The sequence below is a fragment of the Macaca mulatta genome, chromosome Y, assembly GCF_049350105.2.
Source record: "Macaca mulatta isolate MMU2019108-1 chromosome Y, T2T-MMU8v2.0, whole genome shotgun sequence".
In the NCBI taxonomy this organism is placed as follows: domain Eukaryota; kingdom Metazoa; phylum Chordata; class Mammalia; order Primates; family Cercopithecidae; genus Macaca; species Macaca mulatta.
In genome coordinates, this window is record NC_133427.1 from 1,193,836 (window position 1) to 1,217,374 (window position 23,539).

The 23,539-nt window shown below is 55.0% G+C and overlaps 1 protein-coding gene across 1 annotated transcript in view; it reads right to left on the reverse strand.

Annotated features, from left to right (window-relative positions):
- LOC106995142 (putative bifunctional dTTP/UTP pyrophosphatase/methyltransferase protein) overlaps nt 1-23,539 on the reverse strand; it is a 46,159-nt gene that overhangs the window by 12,325 nt on the left and 10,295 nt on the right. Inside the window, exons 3-11 of the mRNA XM_077989790.1 lie at nt 22,133-22,180; nt 17,446-17,510; nt 15,205-15,266; nt 14,441-14,549; nt 10,727-11,114; nt 8,032-8,194; nt 4,882-5,066; nt 2,135-2,267; nt 619-762 (exon numbers count right to left, since the gene is read on the reverse strand). Coding sequence (XP_077845916.1) covers nt 619-762; nt 2,135-2,267; nt 4,882-5,066; nt 8,032-8,194; nt 10,727-11,114; nt 14,441-14,549; nt 15,205-15,266; nt 17,446-17,510; nt 22,133-22,180 — 1,297 coding nt within the window. The remainder of the gene's footprint in view (nt 1-618; nt 763-2,134; nt 2,268-4,881; nt 5,067-8,031; nt 8,195-10,726; nt 11,115-14,440; nt 14,550-15,204; nt 15,267-17,445; nt 17,511-22,132; nt 22,181-23,539) is intronic.

The following is a 23,539-nucleotide window of genomic DNA, read 5'->3' on the forward strand; positions in this document are numbered from 1 at the left end:
ATATGCAACCACACACCACAGAGACGTGCACACACACGCAGACACAGACACAGTCTCACGCACAGACACACACACACAGACATACCACACAGACACAGAAACACACAGAGACACAGACACACAAGCACAGCCATCACATATGCACACAGACACCCACAGACACACCATGCACACCGATGCAGACACACAGACATGCCCACAGACACGCACATGCACACACAACCCCAGCAGTCATATATACAAACAGACACCCATCGGCACACAACATGCACACAGACGCAGACACACAGACATGCACACATATATCCACACAGACACACACACAACCTCTCACAGAAACATATGCAACCACACACCAGAGACGTACACACACACGTGCGGATGCAGACACACACGCACACACACGTTCTCACGCACAGACACGCCCAAGGGCATACCACACACACATGCAGACAGATGCACACACACACGCACAGCACACAGTCATGTATGCACACAGACACCCACCATAGAAGCGCCCACGCAGAAACACGGGTACACGCACAGCCACGCACTCTGTCTGGAAAGAGATGACGGAGCCTGGAAAACGTTGGCAGGGCGAACGCGAGGAAGGCTCACCTGCTGCGAAGTGGATCTGCGCCGCCTGTGGTCCGGCGGGCTGGAAGTGGACGGCCAGCTCGACGACGTCCGGGAGGTCAAACACAGTCACCTGGAGACGAGGGTACTCGCGGGCCAGCTCTCGGGCCAGTGCACCTGTGCAGCCTGCGGGGAAGCAAATACACGCTCTGCGGCCAGGTCGTCCTGGTGCCTACGGAACGCTGACGACTCTCCCAAGCTCAACCGGGGCAGAAGTCATGTTCGAGGGCATGGCACTGAGACCCATGCTGCAAGGGAAAGCCAGTGGTGGGGAGTTCGCTGGGGTCCCAGACAAGACTGTGCAAGCAGGTGAGTGCGGGGGCACAGACCTGCAGGGAAATCCTTCCAGCCCAGATGTGGGGGCTGTACTCCTCCCTTCTCCTTCCTGCCATGGGGATATAGACACGATGGTCGGTGCAACAGCAGCCACTCTGGGCCACGTGTGGGGGCACAGACCTGCAGGGAAATCCTTCCAGCCCAGGGGTGTACTCTGTACTCCTCCCTTCTCCTTCCTGCCGTGGGGATGTATACACAATGGCCGGTGCTACAGCAGCCACTCTGGGCCACGTGTGGGGGCACAGACCTGCAGGGAAATCCTTCCAGCCCAGGGGTGTACTCTGTACTCCTCCCTTCTCCTTCCTGCCGTGGGGATGTATACACAATGGCCGGTGCTACAGCAGCCACTCTGGGCCACGTGTGGGGGCACAGACCTGCAGGGAAATCCTTCCAGCCCAGGGGTGTACTCTGTACTCCTCCCTTCTCCTTCCTGCCGTGGGGATGTATACACGATGGCCGGTGCTACAGCAGCCACTCTGGGCCACGTGTGGGGGCACAGACCTGCAGGGAAATCCTTCCAGCCCAGAAGTGGGGGCTGTACTCCTCTCTTCTCCTTCCTGCCACAGGGATATAGATACAATGGCCGGTGCTACAGCAGCCACTCTGGGCCACGTGTGGGGGCACAGACCTGCAGGGAAATCCTTCCAGCCCAGAGGTGGGGGCTGTACTTCTCCCTTCTCCTTCCTGCCATGGGGATATAGACACAATGGCTGGTGCTACAGCAGCCACTCTGGACCACAAGGAGGAGAGGCATTCCGAGGTTGGGGAAATGTAAGCGGATGGTGTGAGAATCATCCCAGGCCCCTGATCCCCCAGCACCCCTTGGGAACGTGTCTACTGCTCCACCCACTGTCCAGGGCTGGGGTGGGGTGGAGGGTGAGTCAGGATATAATCAGACTTGCTGAGGGGAAGCCAGCGGCTCCAAGGTGCTCTGCCTCAGCTCCGCGGCCAACAGAGAGGGCCCCAGAGTCTGTAGGGGGACTCCTGGAATGTGGGAATATCCACCCACCATCTGGGACTCAGCCTGGCCCAGTTCAGGTCGTCGTCAGGTTTCTCAGTGGAAAAAGGCAGTTTGCAGGTGTCCTGAGCAGGGAAGATGCCCGCGGCTTAATCAACGAAAGGAAGGAGAGCCCTGGAGGGGTTGGGGGGGGCGGCTACACACCTCCCACGTCGCAGGCGGAGGAGAAGCGGGACAGATCGAAGGCCGTGGCCACCTGGCGCGCAGTCAGCTTTGCCACGCCGTGCATGGCCTGCATGAATCGCAGTTGCGTCTCCGGGCTCCGGTAGTACGCGTCCTGGAACACAGCGGGGGCTCAGGGGCGCCAGGGAGCACGGGCCGAGGGTCCGCCCAGCCTCTCCCCGGGGGTCCGGGGGTCGAAGCGCAGGGCTCCAGGGCGTGGGGGCTCAGCCAGGCCTGGGCTGCAGAGGAGACTTCCCACCACAGCTGTGTTGGGCGCCCCTGTCTCTGTGAGGGCTGGGCTGGCTGGGGACGGAGGACCCCAAAGTGGTGGGCCGTCTCCTTGGAATCGCTTGGTCCGCATCACAGCCTGAACTCCAAGCGTCTGAGTTTCCCAACAGGCTTTTCACAATCAAGCTTTTCACCCTGGAGGGTGCCCGTGCTTCACCACGCCGGTGCGGTGTGGCAGAGGGGGCTCCTCCGAGAATTCCGGCGTGCAGAGGAGAAGCTCCACTCCGAGCTTCCCCACGTCCCCCCCGGTGGCACCTACCCCGGGTCCCGGAGGAGCCCAGGCCCATCCTGGCTCGGGGCTGCGTCCGGGGTTTGCGCGGACATCCCCTGTCCCCGCCAGGGCATGCAAACCCTGCTGAGGCTGCTTCTGAGCCCGACTCCCGGCGGGACGGCCCCGCTCCATCCTGGCTCCCTAAATCCCACGGGGGCTCCCGGCCCTCCCCTGCGCGGGTGGCAATGATGGGGCTTAGGGATGTGTCCTCTGCGATGCCCAGGCCAGCTGCTCACGCCGGCTCGGGGCCCCTGGCCACGCCTCTCGGCTTCTCTCTCCGCCACTGGCTTTTCTCTCTCTCCGACTGTGTCTCCCTTGGTCTCCGTCTGTCTGTCTCTGTTTGTCTCCCTCGGTGCGTCTCTGTCTTCCTCTTTCTCTCCTTCTGTCTCTGTCTCCTTCTGTCTGTCTCTGTCTTTCTATCTCCCTCCGCCTCTGTCTCCCTCTATCTGTGTCTCCTGTTTCTGTCTCTATCTGCCTCTATCTCTGTCTCTCCAAGGCTCCCTGTCCCTGTGTCCCTACCTCGCTGTCTCTCTCTGTCTCTCATCTCCCTCTGTGTCTCTGTCTGTCTCTTACTCTGTCTCCCTCTTTGTTTCTGTCTCCCTGTCGGTCTCCCTCGATCTGTCTGCTGTCTCTCTCCCTGTCTTTGTCTCTCTCTATCTGTCTCTCAGCCTCCCTGTCTCTGTCTCCCTCTATCTCCCTGTCTCTGTCTGCCTCCATCTCTGCCTGTCTGTCTCTGTCTCCCTCTATCTCTCTATCTCCCTGTCTCTGTCTTCCTATCTCACTGTCTCCCGTCTCCCTCTATGTCTCTGTCTGTCTCTTACTCTGTCTCCCTCTTTGTTTCTGTCTCCCTGTCTCCCTCGATCTCTGTCTCTGTCTGTCTCTCAGTCTCCCTGTCTCTGTCTCCCTCTATCTCCCTGTCTCTGTCTGCCTCCATCTCTGCCTGTCTGTGTCTGTCTCCCTCTGTCTCTCTGTCTTTGTCTCCCTCTATCTGTGTCTCTGTCCCCCTGTCTCTGTCTTCCTATCTCACTGTCTCTCTCTCTGTCTCCCGTCTCCCTCTATCTCTGTCTCTGTCTGTCTCTCAGCCTCCCTGTCTCTGTCTCCCTCTATCTCCCTGTCTCTGTCTCCCTCTGTCTCTGTCTCCCTGTCTCTCTCTCTGTGTCTCCCTCTGTCTGTCTGTCTGTGTCTCTCCCTGACATCGGAACGAAGCCCCAGGCTCCCTGGGGTCCATCTCTGCAGCACACACACACGCTCTCTGACTGGGCGCTCGGTGCCATAGGACAGAGGTTGCCGAGGAGGAATGAGGCCGTGGCCGGCCGAGCCCACAGCAGACTCCCCACGCCCGTCTGGTGCAGCCCTGCAGACCGAGACCCCCTCGCCGCCCGCAGAGGCCCCACGGACCCCACAACGTCTCGCGCGTCCACCTCAGAGAGGCTCTGGGCGGGGAAAGGGGAAGGAGGGGTGAGAGGATGCAGCCAGCGCTTTGCAAACGGCGGTCTCGGAGAAGCAAGTGTCGATTCCGTTGAAGCAAAAAACAAAACAAAACAAAACAAACAAAAACCAGGGCATTCATTTGACGCAGGCTGTCCCGCTCCTTCCTGTGTTGCTGCTTTTGAGACAGAGCCTTGTTCTGTCGCCCGGGCTGGAGTGCGGCAGCACGGCTCACACGGCAGCCTCGACTCCCGGGTTCGAGGGACCCTCCCACCCACCTCGGCCTCCCGAAGTAGCTGGGATTACAGGCTCATGCCACCGTGCCCAGCCTAATCGTTAATTTTTTTTTTTTTTTTTTTTTTTGCAGAGATGGGGTCTCACTCTGTTGCCCAGGCTGGTCTCAAACTCCTGGGCTCAAATCATCCTCCCGACTCGGCCTCCCAAAGTGCTGGGATGACAGGTGCGAGCCCCTGTGCGTGGCCTTCAGACCCGTTTCTAGCAGGGAATTCTATGTTCATCGGCTGCTGGATAACGGTGGACGAGGGTCTACCTTGCACCTGTTCCCGGGCTGAGGGACGCAAAGGCCACGGCACTAAGGTCTCCAGGCGGAACGAGCCGAGCCTTTGGGATCCGTCAGACCGGAGACAGATGGCTCAAGGTGCCTGGTGAGCTGGGTGCCAAAGTGCTTTAGCAAAATGCACGCTAGGTGGAAAAAGGTGTGTGCGGGGCTGTTACGCTATACCTGGAATAGATCTTCCACCTTCTTCCCCAGCACCCTGTGGTGCTGGTTTCTCCCCTCTCGGATGGCAAACTCCAGGTACGTGAAGAGGTTCCAGATGACGTCGTCGTTTTGCAACATGAAGCCGTGCAGAGAGTACTCACTGTCCGACGCCAGGTAAAGGTTGGCTGTCTCCGTGTTACTGTAACCTGAAGAAACGGGGACGGTCCTGTGACCTCCTAACGAGGAAACCCAAGGAAACCTGACCGTAGGGGACGCATCACTGAGATGTTACGATCAGCATCGTCGGCCGGGCGCGGTGGCTCACGCCTGTCATCCCAGCGCTTTGGGAGGCCGAGGCGGGTAGACCACGAGGTCGGGAGATCGAGACCATCCTGGCGAACACGGTGAAACCCCGTCTCTACTAAAAATACAAAAAAATTAGCCGGGTGTGGTGACGGGCATCTGTGGTCCCAGCTCCTTGGGAGGCTGAGGCAGGAGAATGGCTTGAACCTGGGAGATAGAGGTTGCAGTGAGCCGAGATCATGCCACTGAAATTCCAGCCTGGGTGACAGAGCGAGACACCATCTCAAAAACAACAACAACGGCCGGGCGCGGTGGCTCACGCCTGTAATCCCAGCACTTTGGGAGGCGGAGGCGGGCGGATCACGAGGTCAGGAGATCGACACCATCCTGGCTAACACCGTGAAACCCCGTCTCTACTGAAAATACAAAAAATTAGCCGGGCGAGGTGGTGGGCGCCTGTAGTCCCAGCTACTCGGGAGGCTGAGGCAGGAGAATGGCGTGAACCCAGGAGGCGGAGCTTGCAGTGAGCCGAGATCGCGCCACAGCGCTCCAGCCTGGGCGACAGAGCGAGACTCCGTCTCAAAAATAAAATAAAATAAACATCATCCATCTGACTATAGCCACCATGCCCCAGCTGTCGAACGCTGTAACTGTTACCCAACGAGGCTGATCCTTCCTTCGTGGTTGTGGCCACACTTAAGTTCCCAGTTACACAATCAAACCCCCATCTAGATGTGGGTGTGGAGGTGCACTGAAGCTGGCATTTGCATCTACCATCGGTTTGACATTAAGGAAAGGAGATGAACCTCCAAAATGTGAGTGGGCCTCATCCAGCTCACTGAAAACCCCAGAAGCAAGCCTGTCCAACTCCTTCCATCCATTCCCCCACCCAGCTACCCATCCACCGATCCACCGATACATCTATTCATCCACCCGTCCACCCACCCACCCATCTGTTCACCCACACTCCCAATCATCTACCCAGCCATGCACCCATCCATCCACTCATCCATCCACCCACACATCCATCCATCCATCCATCCATCATCCGTCCACCCACCCATTTGTTCACCCACACTCCCAATCATCTACCCAGCCATGCACCCATCCATCCACTCATCCATCCATTCACCCACCCATCCACATGTCCACTCATCCATCCACCCACCCACCCACTCATCCATCCATCCATCCATCCATCCATCCATCCATCCATCCATCCATCCATCCGTCCACCCACCCACCCATCTGTTCACCCACACTCCCAATCATCTACCCAGCCATGCATCCATCCATCCACTCATCTATCCATTCACCCACCCATCCACATGTCCACTCATCCATCCATCCACACATGTATCCATCCACACATCCATCCATCCATCCATCCATCCATCCATCCATCCATCCGTCCATCCGTCCATCCATCCATCCGTCCACCCACTCATTTGTTCACCCACACTCCCAATCATCTACCCAGCCATGCATCTATCCATCCACTCATCCATCCATTCACCCACCCATCCACATACCCACTCATCCATCAGTCCACACATGCATCCATTCATCCATCCATCCGTCCATCCATCCGTCCACCCACCCACTCATCCATCCACCCATCCATCCACTTACCCACCCATCTATGCACCCATCCACCGATTCATTGATCCATCCATCCATCTACCCATCCTTTCATTTATCTATCCATTGTATCCATCCATCCATCCACCCACCCATCTGCATGCCCACTCATCCATCCATCCACACATCCATTCACCCACGTACCCATCCAATCATCCACCCATCCATCCACACATCCTTCCATCCACACATCCATCCATCTATCCATCCACCCACCCATCCACTCACCCACTCATCCATCCACCCATCCATCCACTTACCCACCCATCTATGCACCCATCCACCGATTCATCGATCCATCCATCACCCACCCTTTCATTTATCCATCCATCTATCCATCCATCCACCCACCCACCCACCCATCCACCCATCTACATGCCCACTCATCCATCTATCCACACATCCATTCACCTACCTACCCATCCAATCATCTATCCCTCCATCGAGATATCCTTCCACACATCCTTCCATACACACATCCATCCATCTATCCATCCACCCACCCATCCACTCACCCACTCATCCATCCACCCATCCATCCACTTACCCACCCATCTATGCACCCATCCACTGATTCATTGATCCATCCATCCACCCACCCTTTCATTTATCCATCCGTCTATCCGTCCATCCATCTATCCATCCACCCATCCACTGATCCACCAATCCATCCACCTTCCCATCCATCCATCTGTCCATTGATCGATCCATCTGTCCATCCATCCATTCATCCTTCCTCCCATCCATCTATCCACCTACCATCCATCCATCCATTTATGTATCTATCAATTCTTCCCATCACCTATGTATCTATCATCTCTGTATCGTCAATCTATATCAAGGTATCTATGCATTTATCATCTATCTATGTATCTGTCTACCCATCCACCCACCTTATCTGTCCATAAACATCAATCAGCAAGTAAATTAATGTCTGTGTGCACCCTACTGGGTTCTGTTTCTCAGGAGAACATGGACTGATACAGCCCCTTTGAGACTAGAGCCCATAAGGACGTCACGCTTCTCCGGCGTGCTCGCGGCCACCACTGTTTCCCCTCTCTCATTCACCCTCTGCTTCTCCCCGTTCTGGGAAAAGCAGCGTTCCCGAGGGCAGAAGGATAGAAGGTCTGGCCCTCCTTCCTCGCTCTGCCCGGGCTCCAGCTCACCTTCCCTCAGTGACTTCTACCTGTAAAGATCGTCAGAGCAAAACCCGCTGGGTCCTGTCACCTTGCTGTGTCTTCTCCAGGAGCCCCACGGCAGCACAGACGTCCAGAAGCTTCTCCGTTCCACACGCAGAGGCGTCCACTTTGCTGGCAATATCTGGCGCCTTCTGGGGTGCTTCACGTTTTAACCAATCAAACACCTTCAGCTTGCAAGCAGTGAGCAGGGCCTGTTAAAAAACAAGTGCAGAGAGACCCATGAAGTCACTTGCCGAGTACTTTTGACTCCCGCAGACCCAAAAGACGCAGACCAATGTTGTCGAAAGTATTCGACGGGGCCACCGAGCCGCCTTTTACAGAGAACGCTGGGGATCTGGAGGATCAAGTCTCCAGCTGTAAAACAAGGCGTACACAAGGTAAAAGCACATCGATGAACATCATGCAGAAAAACCAGCCTGTGGGAGAAAAATCAACGTGCCACAGATATGGGCTGAGTTCCAAACCCGTATGTTGCACCCCTAATGCCCCCAGTCCCTCAGGTCAGGATGTGACGGTATATGCATAGGCAGGGTTTGAAAGAAGTGATTCAGGTAAAATGAGGTCATTTGGGTGGAGCCTCATCCAATAGGACTGGGGTCCCTATAAGAAGAGATGAGGACACAGACACACACAGAGGGATGATCCTGTGAGGACACAGGGAGAAGACGGCGTCTCCAAACCCAGGAGAGAGGCCTCAGGAGGAACCAGCCCTGCCCACACCTGGATCTCAGACTTCCAGCCTCCAGGACGGTGGGAGAATCATGTCTGTTGTTTATAATCCATCCGGTGGTGATTTAATAATCATCACTCAGTAAATTAGAGACAGAGATGGAATGTGCCGTAACTACCTTTATTCCTTATTCACCTCATGTTCTCTCTCCTGGTGATGATGAATGACAGGAGGTGTCAGCCCGGTCTCCCTGTCTCCCCAAAACCTGCACCCCTCCTGCACCTGACATCCCCACCTCTGCTTCCCAGAGGATGCCCTGTAAGGGACCCCTGGTGTTGGGAGGGCTGCATCCCTTCTCGGTCTGCTGTGCGCCCTGAGGGGACCCTGGGAGCCCAGACCTGCAGAACGGCTGAAAGACGGGGCCTGAGGCTGGGCGTGGTGGCTCACGTCTGTAATCCCAGCACTTTAGGAGGCCGAGGTGGGTGGATCGGCTGACGTCAGGAGTTCGAGATCAGCCTGGCCAACATGGCGAAACCCTTCAGGAGGCTGAGGCAGGAGAATGGCGGGAACCCGGGAGGCGGAGCTTGCAGTGAGCCGAGATGGCGCCACCGCACGCCAGCCTGGACGACAGACCCAGACTCCGTCTCAAAAAAAAAAAGAGTCTTTGCAGATGCAAGTAAGCTAGGGGACTTCAGATGAGCTGGAGTCAGTGGATTAGGGAGGCCTCAAAATCCGGTGACAGGTGTCCTTGTAAGAGACAGAAGAGGAGACACAGACACAGAGGAGAAGGCCACGTGGAGACGGAGGCAGAGACTGGAGTGATGCGGCCACAAGCCCAGGGACGCCTGGAGCCCCCAGGAGCTGGGAGAGGCAGGAAGGATCCTCCCCTAGAACCCTAGAAGGAACGGAATATAATTATACCAGATGGAACAGCGGCCCCCAGAAAGATCTGTCCGCATCCTAAAGTCCAGGACCTGGAATGAGACCTGATTTGGAAATAGGGTCTTTGCAGATGTAATCAAGTTAAGGATCTTGACATGAGATAATCCTGGATCAGGGCCCTCAACCCAACAACAGGCCTTCTTCTAAGAGACAGAAGAGGAGACACAGACACAGAGGAGGAGGCCACGTGGAGACGGACGCAGAGACTGGAGTGATGCGGCCACAAGTCCAGGGACGCCTGGAGCCCCCAGGAGCTGGGAGAGGCAGGAAGGATCCTCCCCTAGAGCCTCCAGAAGGAACCAAACACAACTGCAGTGGGTTGAACGGTGATCCCTGAAAGATGTGTTCATGTCCTCACTCCCAGAACCCCTGACCTTGGCATAGGACCTTACTTGGAAATAGGGTCTTTGGTGGATTCAATTACATGAAGGATCTCAAAATGGATTTTCAATTTTTTGGATTTGGGATTTTGGGTGTCCCCTAAATGCAATGGCAGGTGTCCTTGTAAGAGACAGAAGAGGAGACACAGACACAGAGGAGGAGGCCACGTGGAGACGGAGGCAGAGACTGGAGTGATGGGGCCGCAAGCCCAGGGATGCCTGGAGCCCCCAGGAGGTGGGAGAGGCAGGAAGGATCCTCCCCTAGAGCCTCCAGAGGGAACTGGATACACCTGGAGTAGATTGAACTGTGGTCCTCCTGAAAAATCTGTCCATATCCTGATCCCCAGAACCTGTGAATGGGACCTTGTTTTAAAAAGGGGTCTTGGTAGATGTAATTAATAATCTCAAGAGGACATCATCATGAAGAAGGATGGACTCCAAGTCCCATGACAGGTGTCTTTCTAAGAGACAGAAGAGGAGACGGAGACACAGACACAGAGGAGGAGGCCACGTGGAGACGGAGGCAGACTGGAGTGATGCGGCCACAAGCCCAGGGATGCCTGGAGCCGTCAGGAGCTGGGAGAGGCAGGAAGGAGCCTCCCCTAGAACGTTCGGACAAAGCGTGGCCCTGAGAGAACTTGACCTCAGACTGCCAGCCTTCAGGACTGTTGATTCAAGCCGAGTGTGTGGGGTTATCGGTGAAAGCAACCTGAGGAGACAGACACAGGTACCTTTGATAGTTTAAAGCCATCCAGCAGTTCCAGGAGGCGTGTGGGGAACGGGGGCAGGGTCGCCCGAGTCCTGTGGCACTCGGCCTCGGCCGTGGCCTGTCCGGCCGCTCCCACCTCGGCCTTCTCGTCGCGGCTGCCCGTCTCCCTCTGAGCAGGCTCCGAGCCGCCCCCCTCCACATCACTGAGGTCTTCGAAGGTGTCCACGGCCGGGATGGAGTCGTGCTGGACGGGCTGCCGCAGGTCCTCCGGGCGGGGTGGGTAGTAGAGCTCCACCAGCTGCTTGCAGAAGTGGTTCAGCGGGAAGCCCACGACGTTCAAAAAGTCCCCGTGCACAGACTCAACCAGCATCCCGCCCAGGGCCTGGATCCCGTAGCCGCCAGCTTTGTCCCTGGGTGGGCAGGGGAAGGTTAAGAGGTGACGACGGGGAGAAAAGTTTCCGGGTCTAAAAATTTCAGGGCAAGGCCGGGCGCGGTGGCTCACGCCTGTCATCCCGGCACTTTGGGAGGCCGAGGCGGGTGGATCGCCTGAGGTCAGGAGTTCGAGACCAGCCTGGCCAACATGGTGAAACCCCGTCTACTGAAAATACAAAAATTACTAACACAGTGAAACCCCGTCTCTACTAAAAAATACAAAAAACTAGCCGGGCGAGGTGGCGGGCGCCTGTAGTCCCAGCTACTCGGGAGGCTGAGGCAGGAGAATGGCGTGAACCCAGGAGGTGGAGCTTGCAGTGAGCCCGGATCGCGCTACTGCACTCCAGCCTGGGCAACAGAGCCAGACTCCGTCTCAAAAAAAAAAAAATTTAAAAAACAAAACAGGCCGGGCGCGGTAGCTCAAGCCTGTAATCCCAGCACTTTGGGAGGCCGAGACGGGCGGATCACGAGGTCAGGAGATCGAGACCATCCTGGCGAACACGGTGAAACCCCGTCTCTACTAAAAAGACAAAAAACTAGCCGGGCGAGGTGGCGGGCGCCTGTAGTCCCAGCTACTCGGAAGGCTGAGGCAGGAGAATGGCGTGAACCCGGGAGGCGGAGCTTGCAGTGAGCTGAGATCCGGCCACTGCACTCCAGCCCGGGTGGCAGAGCCAGACTCCGTCTCAAAAAAAAAAAAAAAAAAAAAATTAGCCAGGCGTGGTGGCAGGTGCCTGTAGTCCCAGCTACTCGGGAGGCTGAGGCAGGAGAATCGTTTGAAACTGGAAGGCAGGGGTTGCAGTGAGCCAAGATCGCGCCATTGCACTCCAGCCTGGCTGACACAGCAAGACTCTGTCTCAAAAAAAAAAAAAAAATTTCATGTGTTAAATGGGATATTTTGACATACGTATACATGTAACATCATTAAATCAAGCCAATTATCCTATCCAGCACCTCATGTACTTATTTTGTGTGTGTGGGGAGAAGACTTGAGATCTAGTGTGCTGGCAATTTTCCAGTAAGACAGTGTTACTGAAAGCCACAGTCACCAGGCTGGAAAAAGCCTTGAAATTCTTTCTCCCGTCTCACTTGATTTTTTTTTTTTTTTTTTTTTAAAGACGGAGTCTCGCTCTGTCGCCCAGGCTGGAGTGCAGTGGTGTGATCTCGGCTCACGGCAACCTCCGCCTCCCGGGTTCAAGCGATTCTCCTGTCTCAGCCTCCAGAGTAGCTGGGATTACAGGCATGCGCCACCACGCCCGGCTAATTTTTGTATTTTTTGTAGAGATGGGGTTTCGCCATGTTGGCCAGGCTGGTCTCAAACTCCTGACCTCAAGTGATCCACCCGCCTCGGCCTCCGAAAGTGCTGGGATGACAGGCGTGAGCCACCGCACCTGGCCCTGACTTATATCTTGTATTCTTTGACTAAGTGCAACTGTTTTATATTCCATATAAGTAAGATCCTGTGGTATCTTTTTCTGCCTGGCTTATTTCAGCTGACGTAGCATCCTCTAGGTTAAGATACGTATACGTTACGCAGACTCCATCTCAACAGAAACCAAAAACAAAATCGGGCCTGTGCATTGGTGCGTGTGCCTGTGGTCCTAGCTACTCACGAGGCTGTGGTGGGAGGATTGCTTGAGCCCAGGAGTTCAAGACCAGCCTGGGCAACATAGTGAGACCCCATTGCTACAAAAAATTTAAAAAAATTAGCCAGGCGTGGTGGTGTCCATCTGTAGACCCAGCCACTGGGGGTGCTGAGGTGAGAGGATCATTTTGACTGGAGAGGTTGAGGCTGCAGGGAGCTATGACTTTGCCACTGCACTGCAGCCCAGGTGACAGTGAGACCCTGTCTCAAAAAAATAGATAAAATTATTTATATATATATAAACGTATTTTATACAAATGTATTTATATACATAAATATATAAATATTTTATATACTTTTATAATATAAAATATATTTAATATAATTATTTTTAATATAATCATATATTATATTATATATAATTATATATTATGTATATTATATATAATATTTATATATTATAATATTGTATCTTATATATAATTAATATGTATAATTACATATATTTAATATATAATTTATATGCATATAATCACACATAACATAATTAATATATAGTATGTAATTAATATGTATTAATATGTATAGTTACATCTATCCATATTTAATACATATATATTATCCATCACATCATAGATTCATATATATAATTCTATATTACATAAATATATATAATTATATTTTATTATAATATATAATCGATTATATATAACTATATATAACAGTCCCTATTATATAAACTATTTTAAGTGTTATATAATCTATAATATAATGTATTGTAACAATATCTATTATAATTATAATGGTGTATAACTACATTACATTAATATTAATTATGACAATCATTACTTAATATTAATTAAAATTAATCATTAAAAATTAACCATTAAATATCAATCGATATGATTTATACTCTATAATAAAATATATGTACATATTACAGTATAATAGAATAGATTAGAAATATATAATATATAAACTATTTGCATAACGTATAATTATGTATAATTCATATGTGTAATACATAAATTATATGTAATTGTAAATATAATTCTATCACGTTACGTTATATAATGTATCATTATGTAGACATGATGTGTGATGTAGATGAGTATAACCCATATAAACGCAGATGGTGGATGATGAGTGAAGCCGACGGGTGCCGGCAGACCTCCCACGCTCACCATTCTTTGGCAGGGACGACAGTTAGAATCACCTCTTAGGGTGACTTTGGATCACACCGTTTCTCAGTGTTAGTTGTAGCCAGCATGCTGGGCATAGACCTCTGGGGTCTCCTCCTCCCACGGCATGAACTTCTCTACCCCTGCCCAGGGCCTCCCCCGTCCCCACCGCAGCCCTTGGCTCCCACCCGGCCCCTCTCTGTCCTGGGAGTCTGGTTCTCTGAGCCTCCATGGCTCAGTGTGGTCGTGAAGAAGGAACTGGGAAGGAAAAGTGCTGTCCTGAGTTCTGTGAGCCCCTGGAGCAAATGACCCAACCTGAGCAGGTGCCTGGACGAGCCCCCAGCGAGCAGCGGGTGGCTCAGAAAAGTACAGGTGTGCCCAGGGATAATTGTGCTTCCCAGCCGGGCGGCTCTCCCTCTGCCACACGGCCTCAGGAACAGGGGCCTCCTTCTTTCCCAAAGGCCGAGTGGGACCCCGCGTGTGAGGGTGGCCAGAGGCTTCCACACGTGTCCCCCGTCCTCCCCCCGCCCCCGAGACTCACATGGGCTCCCCGCTGTGGATGTATTCCCAGAGCAGCTCCTCAGACAGCTCCGAGAACTTCACCGTCGTTTCCTCGTAGAATTCCGAGACCCTGGTGTGCAGCTGACGGTCTGCAAGGACAGAGCCCTGGGGGTGAGCCTGGACGCCAGCTTGTCACCTCCGTGCCCTGACAGTGGAAAGGCTGTGGAAGTGTGGACTTGAGTGTAGCGCACAGTTCAGATGTGGATGGTTCATGGGGGAAAGGGGTGCGTCTCAGACAAGAAAAGAGAGAAAGGGGCCGGGCGTGGTGGCTCAGGCCTGTAATCCCAGCCCTTTGGGAGGCTGAGGCAGGTGGATCACCTGAGGCCAGGAGTTCGAGACCAGCCTGGCCAACATGGTGAAACCCCGTCTCTACTAAAAATACAAAAATTAGCTGGCCGTGGTGATGGGCGCCTGTAATCCCAGCTACTGAGGCAGAAGAATCGCTTGAACCTGGGAGGCAGAGGTTGCAGTGAGCTGAGATTGTACCACTGCAGTCCAGCCTGTGGGCAACAGAGCGAGACTCTGTCTCAAAAAAAAAAAAGAAAGAGAGACAAAGCACACGTTTTCCTTTCTCCTGCACACTTCCAAATCGGCTGACAACTTTCCCAGGCAGGCCATAAGCACAAACCCCTCTGGGGGTGGGGGTGGGTAACCGTCCCCCTCCCTCCAGCCCAGGGTCCTGAGAATGTCCCGGGTTCTTCTCTCGGCCTCTGGGGGGGACCCCGATCCCCGGGCCACGGTTACCGTTGCTGGAGCAGTGGACAATGGCGACGCCTGTGAACACGCTGTGCTCTTTCCCACTCAACCTGCAAGACACAACCGGTGACCGTGCTGTGAACCGTGAGAGCTACAAAGCGAGTCTCAAACCAGGGAGCCAGCGAGGTGTCCTTGGTCCTGGCTCCGTCCCCAGTCTCTGCTTCCCGATGGTCCTGCCGTGTGGTCTCCAGGGAAACCTTTACGGAGAGGCCAAGGAAGGCGTCACAAATCCCACGAGCCGTGGCCCTGACGGGAGGCCCCAGGCCGGGCAGCCCTCAGCTGGGCCTATGGCGGGCAGGGAGGGGCGCGTCTCTCCCATGTCCTGGGATGGGAGTGAGATGCCAGGCTGTGGGCTCAGGTCCAGGACGCCCAGTGGGAAGGACAGGGCACTGCCAACTTCTCATGGCCCCAACAGTCTGCAGTGGGCGTGAGACACTCTGGGATCGGTGCTGCAGAATCCCAGACAAGGGTGAGCATGGAGGGATGGTGCCTGCCTCCCTGCACAGCTCAGAGAGCACAGCTCACACACAGCTCAGAAAGCAGAGCTCAGACAGCACAGCTCACACAACACAGCTCACACACACGGCTCACACACACAGCTCACACAGCACACCTCACACACACAGCTCACACAGCACACCTCACACAGCACGGTGCACACAGCACACCTCACACAACACAGCTCACACACACACCTCACACACACAGCTCACACACACAGCTCACACAACACAGCTCACACAACACAGCTCACACACACACCTCACACAGCACAGCTCACACAGCACACCTCACACAGCACACCTCACACAGCACAGCTCACACACACAGCTCACACAGCACACCTCACACACACAGCTCACACACACAGCTCACACAGCACACCTCACACAGCACAGCTCACACAGCACAGCTCACACACACAGCTCACACACACAGCTCACACAGCACACCTCACACACACAGCTCACACACACAGCTCACACACACAGCTCACACAGCACACCTCACACAGCACAGCTCACACAGCACAGCTCACACACACAGCTCACACACACAGCTCACACAGCACACCTCACACACACAGCTCACACACACAGCTCACACAGCACAGCTCACACACACAGCTCACACAGCACACCTCACACAGCACACCTCACACAGCACAGCTCACACACACAGCTCACACACACAGCTCACACACACAGCTCACACACACAGCTCACACAGCTCACACAACACAGCTCACACACACAGCTCACACACACAGCTCACACACACAGCTCACACAGCTCACACAACACAGCTCACACAACACAGCTCACACACACAGCTCACACACACAGCTCACACAACACAGCTCACACAGCACAGCTCACACACACAGCTCACACAACACAGCTCACACACACAGCTCACACAGCACAGCTCACACAGCACGGCTCACACAGCACGGCTCACACAACACGGCTCACACAACACACCTCACACAACACGGCTCACACACACAGCTCACACAACACAGCTCACACACACAGCTCACACAGCACAGCTCACACAGCACGGCTCACACAGCACGGCTCACACAGCACGGCTCACACACACAGCTCAGACAACACAGCTCACACAACACGGCTCACACAGCACGGCTCACACACACAGCTCACACAACACGGCTCACACAACACAGCTCACACACACAGCTCACACAGCACACCTCACACAGCACACCTCACACAGCACAGCTCACACAGCACAGCTCACACAGCACACCTCACACAGCACAGCTCACACACACAGCTCACACAGCACACCTCACACAGCACACCTCACACACACAGCTCACACACACAGCTCACACACACAGCTCACACAACACAGCTCACACACACAGCTCACACAGCTCACACAACACAGCTCACACACACAGCTCACACACACAGCTCACACACACAGCTCACACAGCTCACACAACACAGCTCAGACAACACAGCTCACACAGCACAGCTCACACAGCACGGCTCATACAGCACGGCTCACACAACACGGCTCACACACACAGCTCACACACACAGCTCACACACACAGCGCACACAGAGGAGCACAGACAGCACAGCTCCGACGGCAGAGCTGAGACACATCCACCCTGCTCCCCAGGACACCCGGCCGGATATGCCGGCTACTCTGGCCCAGAACCTGAGACAGCTCCGAGGCCAGCACGGTGCTCACCGGGACAGCATCCTGTAGGCGTCCTGCTTGTCCACCGGCTTCTCCAGAATCAGCCCCCCGACCGTCTGCGAGAGGAAGGGAACGCGGGGAGTGGGTCCCCGCCGCCTGAGTCAGGCCCACGCAAGCCCCACGGGGCCATTCGCAGAACTCACTCGTTTTACGGAAATGAAGTGGACACGGCCCGAGAGTCACCGTATCAAACAACTACCTGAACGGACCACGTTGCCTTACCGCCACCTGCCTGGTTCCAGAATGTTCTCTTCACCCCAGAAGGAGACCCTGGCCCCACGAAGCTGTCCCGCCCCAGTGCCCCTCCCCAGATCCTCTTTCTTTCACTGTGCGTTTGCCCGTTGTGGACACAGCGTAGTCATGGAACCCTGCAACCTGCCGTCCTCTGTGCCTGCTTTCCGTCACTGGGCGTGATGTCCTCAAGGTCCATTCATGTTCCTTGTTCCTTTCCTTTCCTTCCCTTCCCTTCCCCTTCCCCTCCCCTTCCCTCCGCTTCCCCTTCCCTCCCCTTCCTCTTCCCCTTCCCTTCCCCTTCCCTTCCCTTCCCCTCCCCTTCCCTCCGCTTCCCCTTCCCTCCCCTTCCTCTTCCCCTTCCCTTCCCCTTCCCTTCCCCTTCCCTTCCCTTCCCCTTCCCTTCCCCTGCCCTTCCTTTCCCCTTCCCTTCCTCTTCCCCTTCCCTTCCCCTTCCCTTCCCCTTCCCTTCCCTTCCCCTTCCCTTCCTCTTCCCCTTCCCTTCCCCTTCCCTTCCTCTTCCCCTTCCCTTCCCCTCCCCTTCCTCTTCCCCTTCCCTTCCTCTTCCCCTTCCCTTCCCCTCCCCTTCCTCTTCCCCTTCCCTTCCTCTTCCCCTTCCCTTCCCCTCCCCCTCCCCTCCCCTTCCCCTTCCCCTCCCCTCCCCTTCCCCTTCCCTTCCTCTTCCCCTTCCCTTCCCCTTCCCTTCCCTTCCCCTTCCCCTCCCCTCCCATTCCCCTTCCCTTCCTCTTCCCCTTCCCTTCCCCTTCCCTTCCTCTTCCCTTCCCCTTCCCTTCCCCTTCCCCTTCCCTTCCCTTCCCTTCCCTTCCCCTTCCCCTCCCATTCCCCTTCCCTTCCCTTCCTCTTCCCTTCCCCTTCCCTTCCCCTTCCCCTCCCCTCCCCTTCCCCTTCCCTTCCCTTCCTCTTCCCCTTCCCTTCCCTTCCCCTCCCCTCCCCTTCCCTTCCCTTCCTCTTCCCCTTCCCTTCCCTTCCCCTTCCCTTCCCTTCCCCTTCCCTTCCCTTCCCCTTCCCTTCCCCTTCCGTTCCCCTTCCCCTCCCCTCCCCTTCCCCTTCCCTTCCCTTCCTCTTCCCTTCCCCTTCCCTTCCCCTTCCCTTCCCCTTCCCCTCCCCTACCCTCCCCTTCCCCTTCCCTTCCCCTTCCCCTCCCCTCCCCTCCCCTTCCCTTCCCCTTCCCTTCCCTTCCCTTCCCCTCCCCTCCCCTCCCCTTCCCCTTCCCTTCCCCTTCCCCTCCCCTACCCTCCCCTTCCCCTTCCCTTCCCCTTCCCCTCCCCTCCCCTCCCCTTCCCTTCCCTTCCCCTTCCCTTCCCTTCCCCTTCCCCTCCCCTCCCCTCCTCTTCCCCTTCCCTTCCCCTTCCCTTCCCTTCCCCTTCCCCTCCCCTTCCCTTCCCCTTCCCTTCCCCTTCCCTTCCGCTTCCCTTCCCTTCTCCTTCCCCTCCCCTCCCCTTCCCTTCCCCTTCCCTTCCCCTTCCCTTCCCCTTCCCCTTCCTTTCCCTTCCCTTCCCCTTTCCTTTCCTTTCCTTTCCTTTGAGATGGAGTCTCACTCTTTTGCCCAGGCTGGAGTATAGTGGTGCAGTCTCAGCTCACTGCAACCTCTGCCTCCCAGGTTCAAGTGATTCTCCTGCCTCAGCCTCCCAAGTAGCTGGGATTACAGGTGCCCGCCACTACGCCCAGCTAATTTTTTTTTTTTTAGAGACGGAGTCTCACTCTGCCGCCCAGGCTGGAGTGCAGTGGCCGGATCTCAGCTCACTGCAAGCTCCGCCTCCCAGGTTCCCGCCATTCTCCTGCCTCAGCCTCCTGAGTAGCTGGGATTACAGGCGCCGCCACCACGCCCGGCTAATTTTTAGTATTTTTTGGTAGAGACGGGGTTTCACCGTGTTAGCCAGGATGGTCTTGATCTCCTGACCTCGTGATCCACCCGCCTCGGCCTCCCAAAGTGCTGGGATTACAGGTGTCAGACACCGCGCCCGGCCAGCCTCGTTCCTGTTCATGGCTGCATAGTATTCCACTGTGTGTGGATGGACCGTGTTGTAATTATCCATTTATCCACTGAAAGGCATGTGGGCTGTTCCTGGCTTTTAGCTGTTGTGAATGGTGCTGCTGTGAACATTTATGTAGAAGTTTTTGGTTGAAGACCTGTTTTGAATCCTTTTGGGTACATACTTAAGAGCAGATGTGTTAGTCTGCTCAGGTCACTATAGCAAAGTCCTTTAACCCGGGTGGCTTAAACTACAGAAATTTATCCTCCCACGGTCGTGGAGGCTGGAAGGGCAAGATCCAGGTGTGGGCAGGGCTGGTCCCTCCTGAGGCCTCTCTCCTGGGCTTGGAGATGCCGCCTTCTCCCTGTGTCCTCACAGGATCGTCCCTCTGTGTGTGTCTGTGCCCTCATCCCCTCTTCTTATGAGATGTCTCAGTCCATTTCAGGCTGCTATCACAGAATACCAGAGACTGGGTGGCTTATAAACAAAAGACATGGGCCGGGCGCGGTGGCTCACGGCTGTAATCGCAGCACTTTGGGAGGCCGAGGCAGGTGGATCACAAAGTCAGGAGTTTGAGACCATCCTGGCTAACACGGTGAAACCCCGTCTCTACTAAAAATACAAAAATTAGCCGGGTGTGGTGGCAGGTGCCTGTGGTCTCAGCTACTCGGGAGGCTGAGGCAGGAGATTTGCTTGAACCCGGGAGACGGAGGTTGCAGTGAGCCGAGATCCCACCACTGCACTCCAGCCTGGGCAACAGAGTGAGACTGTATCTCAAAAAAAAAAATGGGTCTTTGCCGATGTAATTAAGATGCGGTTGGAAAGGATTAGGGTGGACACTTTATGGGTGCTGGTGTTATAAAAAGGGGAAAGTTTCAGCCGGGCGCGGTGGCTCACGCCTGTCATCCCAGCACTTTGGGAGTCCCAGGCAGGCGGATCACTTGAGGTCAGGAGTTTGAGACCAGCCTGGTCATGATGAAACCCGTCTCTACTAAAAATACAAAAATGAGCTGGGCGTGGTGGCGGGTGCCTGTAGTCCCAGCTACTCGGGAGGCTGAGGCAGGAGAACCGCTTGAACCTGGGAAGCGGAGGTTGCAGTGAGCCGAGATCACACCACTGCACTCCAGCCTGGGGGACAGAGTGAGATTCTGTCTCAAAAAAAAAAAAAAAAAGAGGAATGGGTCTTTGCCGATGTAATTAAGATGCGGTTGGACAGGATTAGGGCGGGCACTTTATGAGAGGTGTCGTCATAAGAAGAGGAAAATGTCGGCCGGGCACGGTGGCTCACGCCTATAATCCCAGCACTCTGGGAGGCCGAGGCGGGTGGATCACCTGAGCTCAGGAGTTCGAGACCAGCCTGGCCAACGTGGTGAAACCCCGTCTCTACTAAATATACAAAAATTAGCCAGGCATGGTGGCAGGTGCCTGTAATCCCAGCTACTCGGGAGGCTGAGGCAGGAGAATCGCTTGAACCTGGGAGGCGGAGGTTGCAGTGAGCTGAGATCGCACCACTGCACTCCAGCCTGGGCGACACAGTGAGACTCCGTCTCAAAACCAGAAAAAGAAGAGGAAAATCTGGACACTGACACCCAGAGGGGAGAAGGCCACATGGAGATGGAGGCACCGATAGGAACCACGGGACCCATGAGCCAAAGGATACAAGGAGCTGCCGGCAGCCACGAGGAGCTGGAGACAGACCAAGACCAACGTCTCCTCAGTACGTCTGGAAGGAACGAATCCTACAGACACCTTGATTTGTGGCTTCTGGCCTCCAGAACTGTGTACCTTCCTGTGCCTTTGTTTGTTTTTTTTTTTGGTGGAGTCTTGCTCTTGTCACACAGGCTGCAGAGCAGTGGCGCCATCTCGGCTCACTGCACCCCCCGCCTCCCGGATTGAAGTGATTCTCCTGCCTCAGCCTCCCGAGCGGCTGGGACCACAGGCGCCCGCCACCACGCCCGGTTAATTTTTTTTTGTATTTTTTTAGTAGAGACGGGGTCTCACCGTGTTAGCCAGGATGGTCTCCATCTCCTGACCTCGTGATCCGCCCGTCTCGGCCTCCCAAAGTGCTGGGATGACAGGCGTGATCATTTTGGTGTTTTTGGTAGAGATGGGGCTTTACCATGTTGGCCAGGCTGATCTCGAAGTCCTGACGTCAGGTGATCCGCCCGCCTCGGCCTCCCAAAGTGCTGGGATGACAGGGGCGAGCGACGGCGCCCGGCCCCTTCCTGTGCCTTTAGGCCCCTTATCTGGTGGCGGTTTGTGATGGAAGTTTCCGGAAGCGAGTCCACCCCTTTCCTCCACAGGCCAGGGTGCTCATACCCAGGAGGCGCTGCTGGCCCCTGGCGAAGGACTGCTGTCTTCAAGGGAACCCGGAACGTCCGGAACAGGCAGAGTCACCCAGCACGTGAAAACCAAGTCGGACGTTAGAAAGGAGGGACCCTGGCCGCACTCACCACGATCGTGTCGGCCCCGATGACCACGTCGGGCGTCCGCAGGTCCTTCTGCAAGAAAGCAAGATTCCGGTTTAGTGGTGACATGCCGTGGGTCTCACAGAGGAGTGTCCACCCCGTTGGTACGGGCGTGAAACAGCAGCACAGGGTGCAAAGCCAGGCCCACTTTGGAAGTTCAGGCTGGGGACGCTGCAAGTCATGAGCAAGGACACGAGTGGGTGTCCCAGCTGGTCCCCCTGCAGGGGCTGGAACGTGGGTGAGGCCGGGGCCCCAGGGGCTGCAGGATCAGGGGTCCGGCACTCACAGAGCGTCTCACGGGCACCACGGGAAACACGATGCCTGTTGCGTAAGTTTTTGTTCTTCCAGGTTCTACTTGAGGTTGATCCAGGGGCCCCAAGTTGCCCAGAATTAAGGCCAAAAGACTTTTGACCTGTTCGATGTAATTTCAGAAAAAGGTACTTAGGGCCGGGTGCCGTGGCTCACGCCTGTCATCCCAGCACTTTGGGAGGCTGAGGCGGGTGCATCGCCTGAGGTCAGGAGTTCGAGACCAGCCTGGCCAACACGGTGAAACCCCGTCTCTAAGAAAAATACAAATTTATCAGTCGGGCGCCTGTAATCTCAGCTACTCAGAGGCTGAGGCAGAAGAATCTCTGGAACCCAGGAAGTGGAGGTTGCAGTGAGCCGAGATCGCACCGCTGCACTCCAGCCTGGGTGACAGAGCAAGACTCCGTCTCCAACAACAACAACAAAAAAGGCAAGAAAGAAAAAAAAAAAAGGTACTTAGGGTGATAAAACAAATCCAGGTTGGAAATTCAGCCGCAGAGCAGCCGGCAGTCACAGGACATCTGCGTGCAGCTTTGACCTTCGTCGCCCCCAGCCCTGGCCTCCCTAAGCTCTGCACTGCCAAAAGCCACAATCAATATTCCTGTCTTCATAGCACTACTCACAACAGCATTCCCTCTAATGGCTTTCTTCCTTTCCTTTTCTCTCTCCTTCCTTCCTTCCCTCCTTCCTTCCTTCCTTTAATGTCTTCCTTCCTTCCTTCCTTCCTTCCTTCCTTCCATCCTTCCTTCCTTTAATGTCTTTCTCCTTCCTTCCTTTAATGTCTTTCTTCCTTCCTTCCTTTCTTCCTTCCATCCTTCCTTCCTTCCTTTAATGTCTTCCTTCCCTTCTTTCTTTCCTTCCTTTAATGTCTTCCTTCCCTTCCTTCCTTCCTTTAATGTCTTCCTCCCCTCCTTCCTTCCTTCCTTTAATGTCTTCCTTCCCTTCCTTCCTTCCTTTAATATCTTCCTCCCCTCCTTCCTTCCTTCCTTTAATGTCTTTCTTCCCTTCCTTCCTTCCTTCCTTCCTTCCTTCCCTCCATCCCTCCCTCCCTCCCTCCCTCCCTCCTTCCTTCCTTCCTTCCTTCCT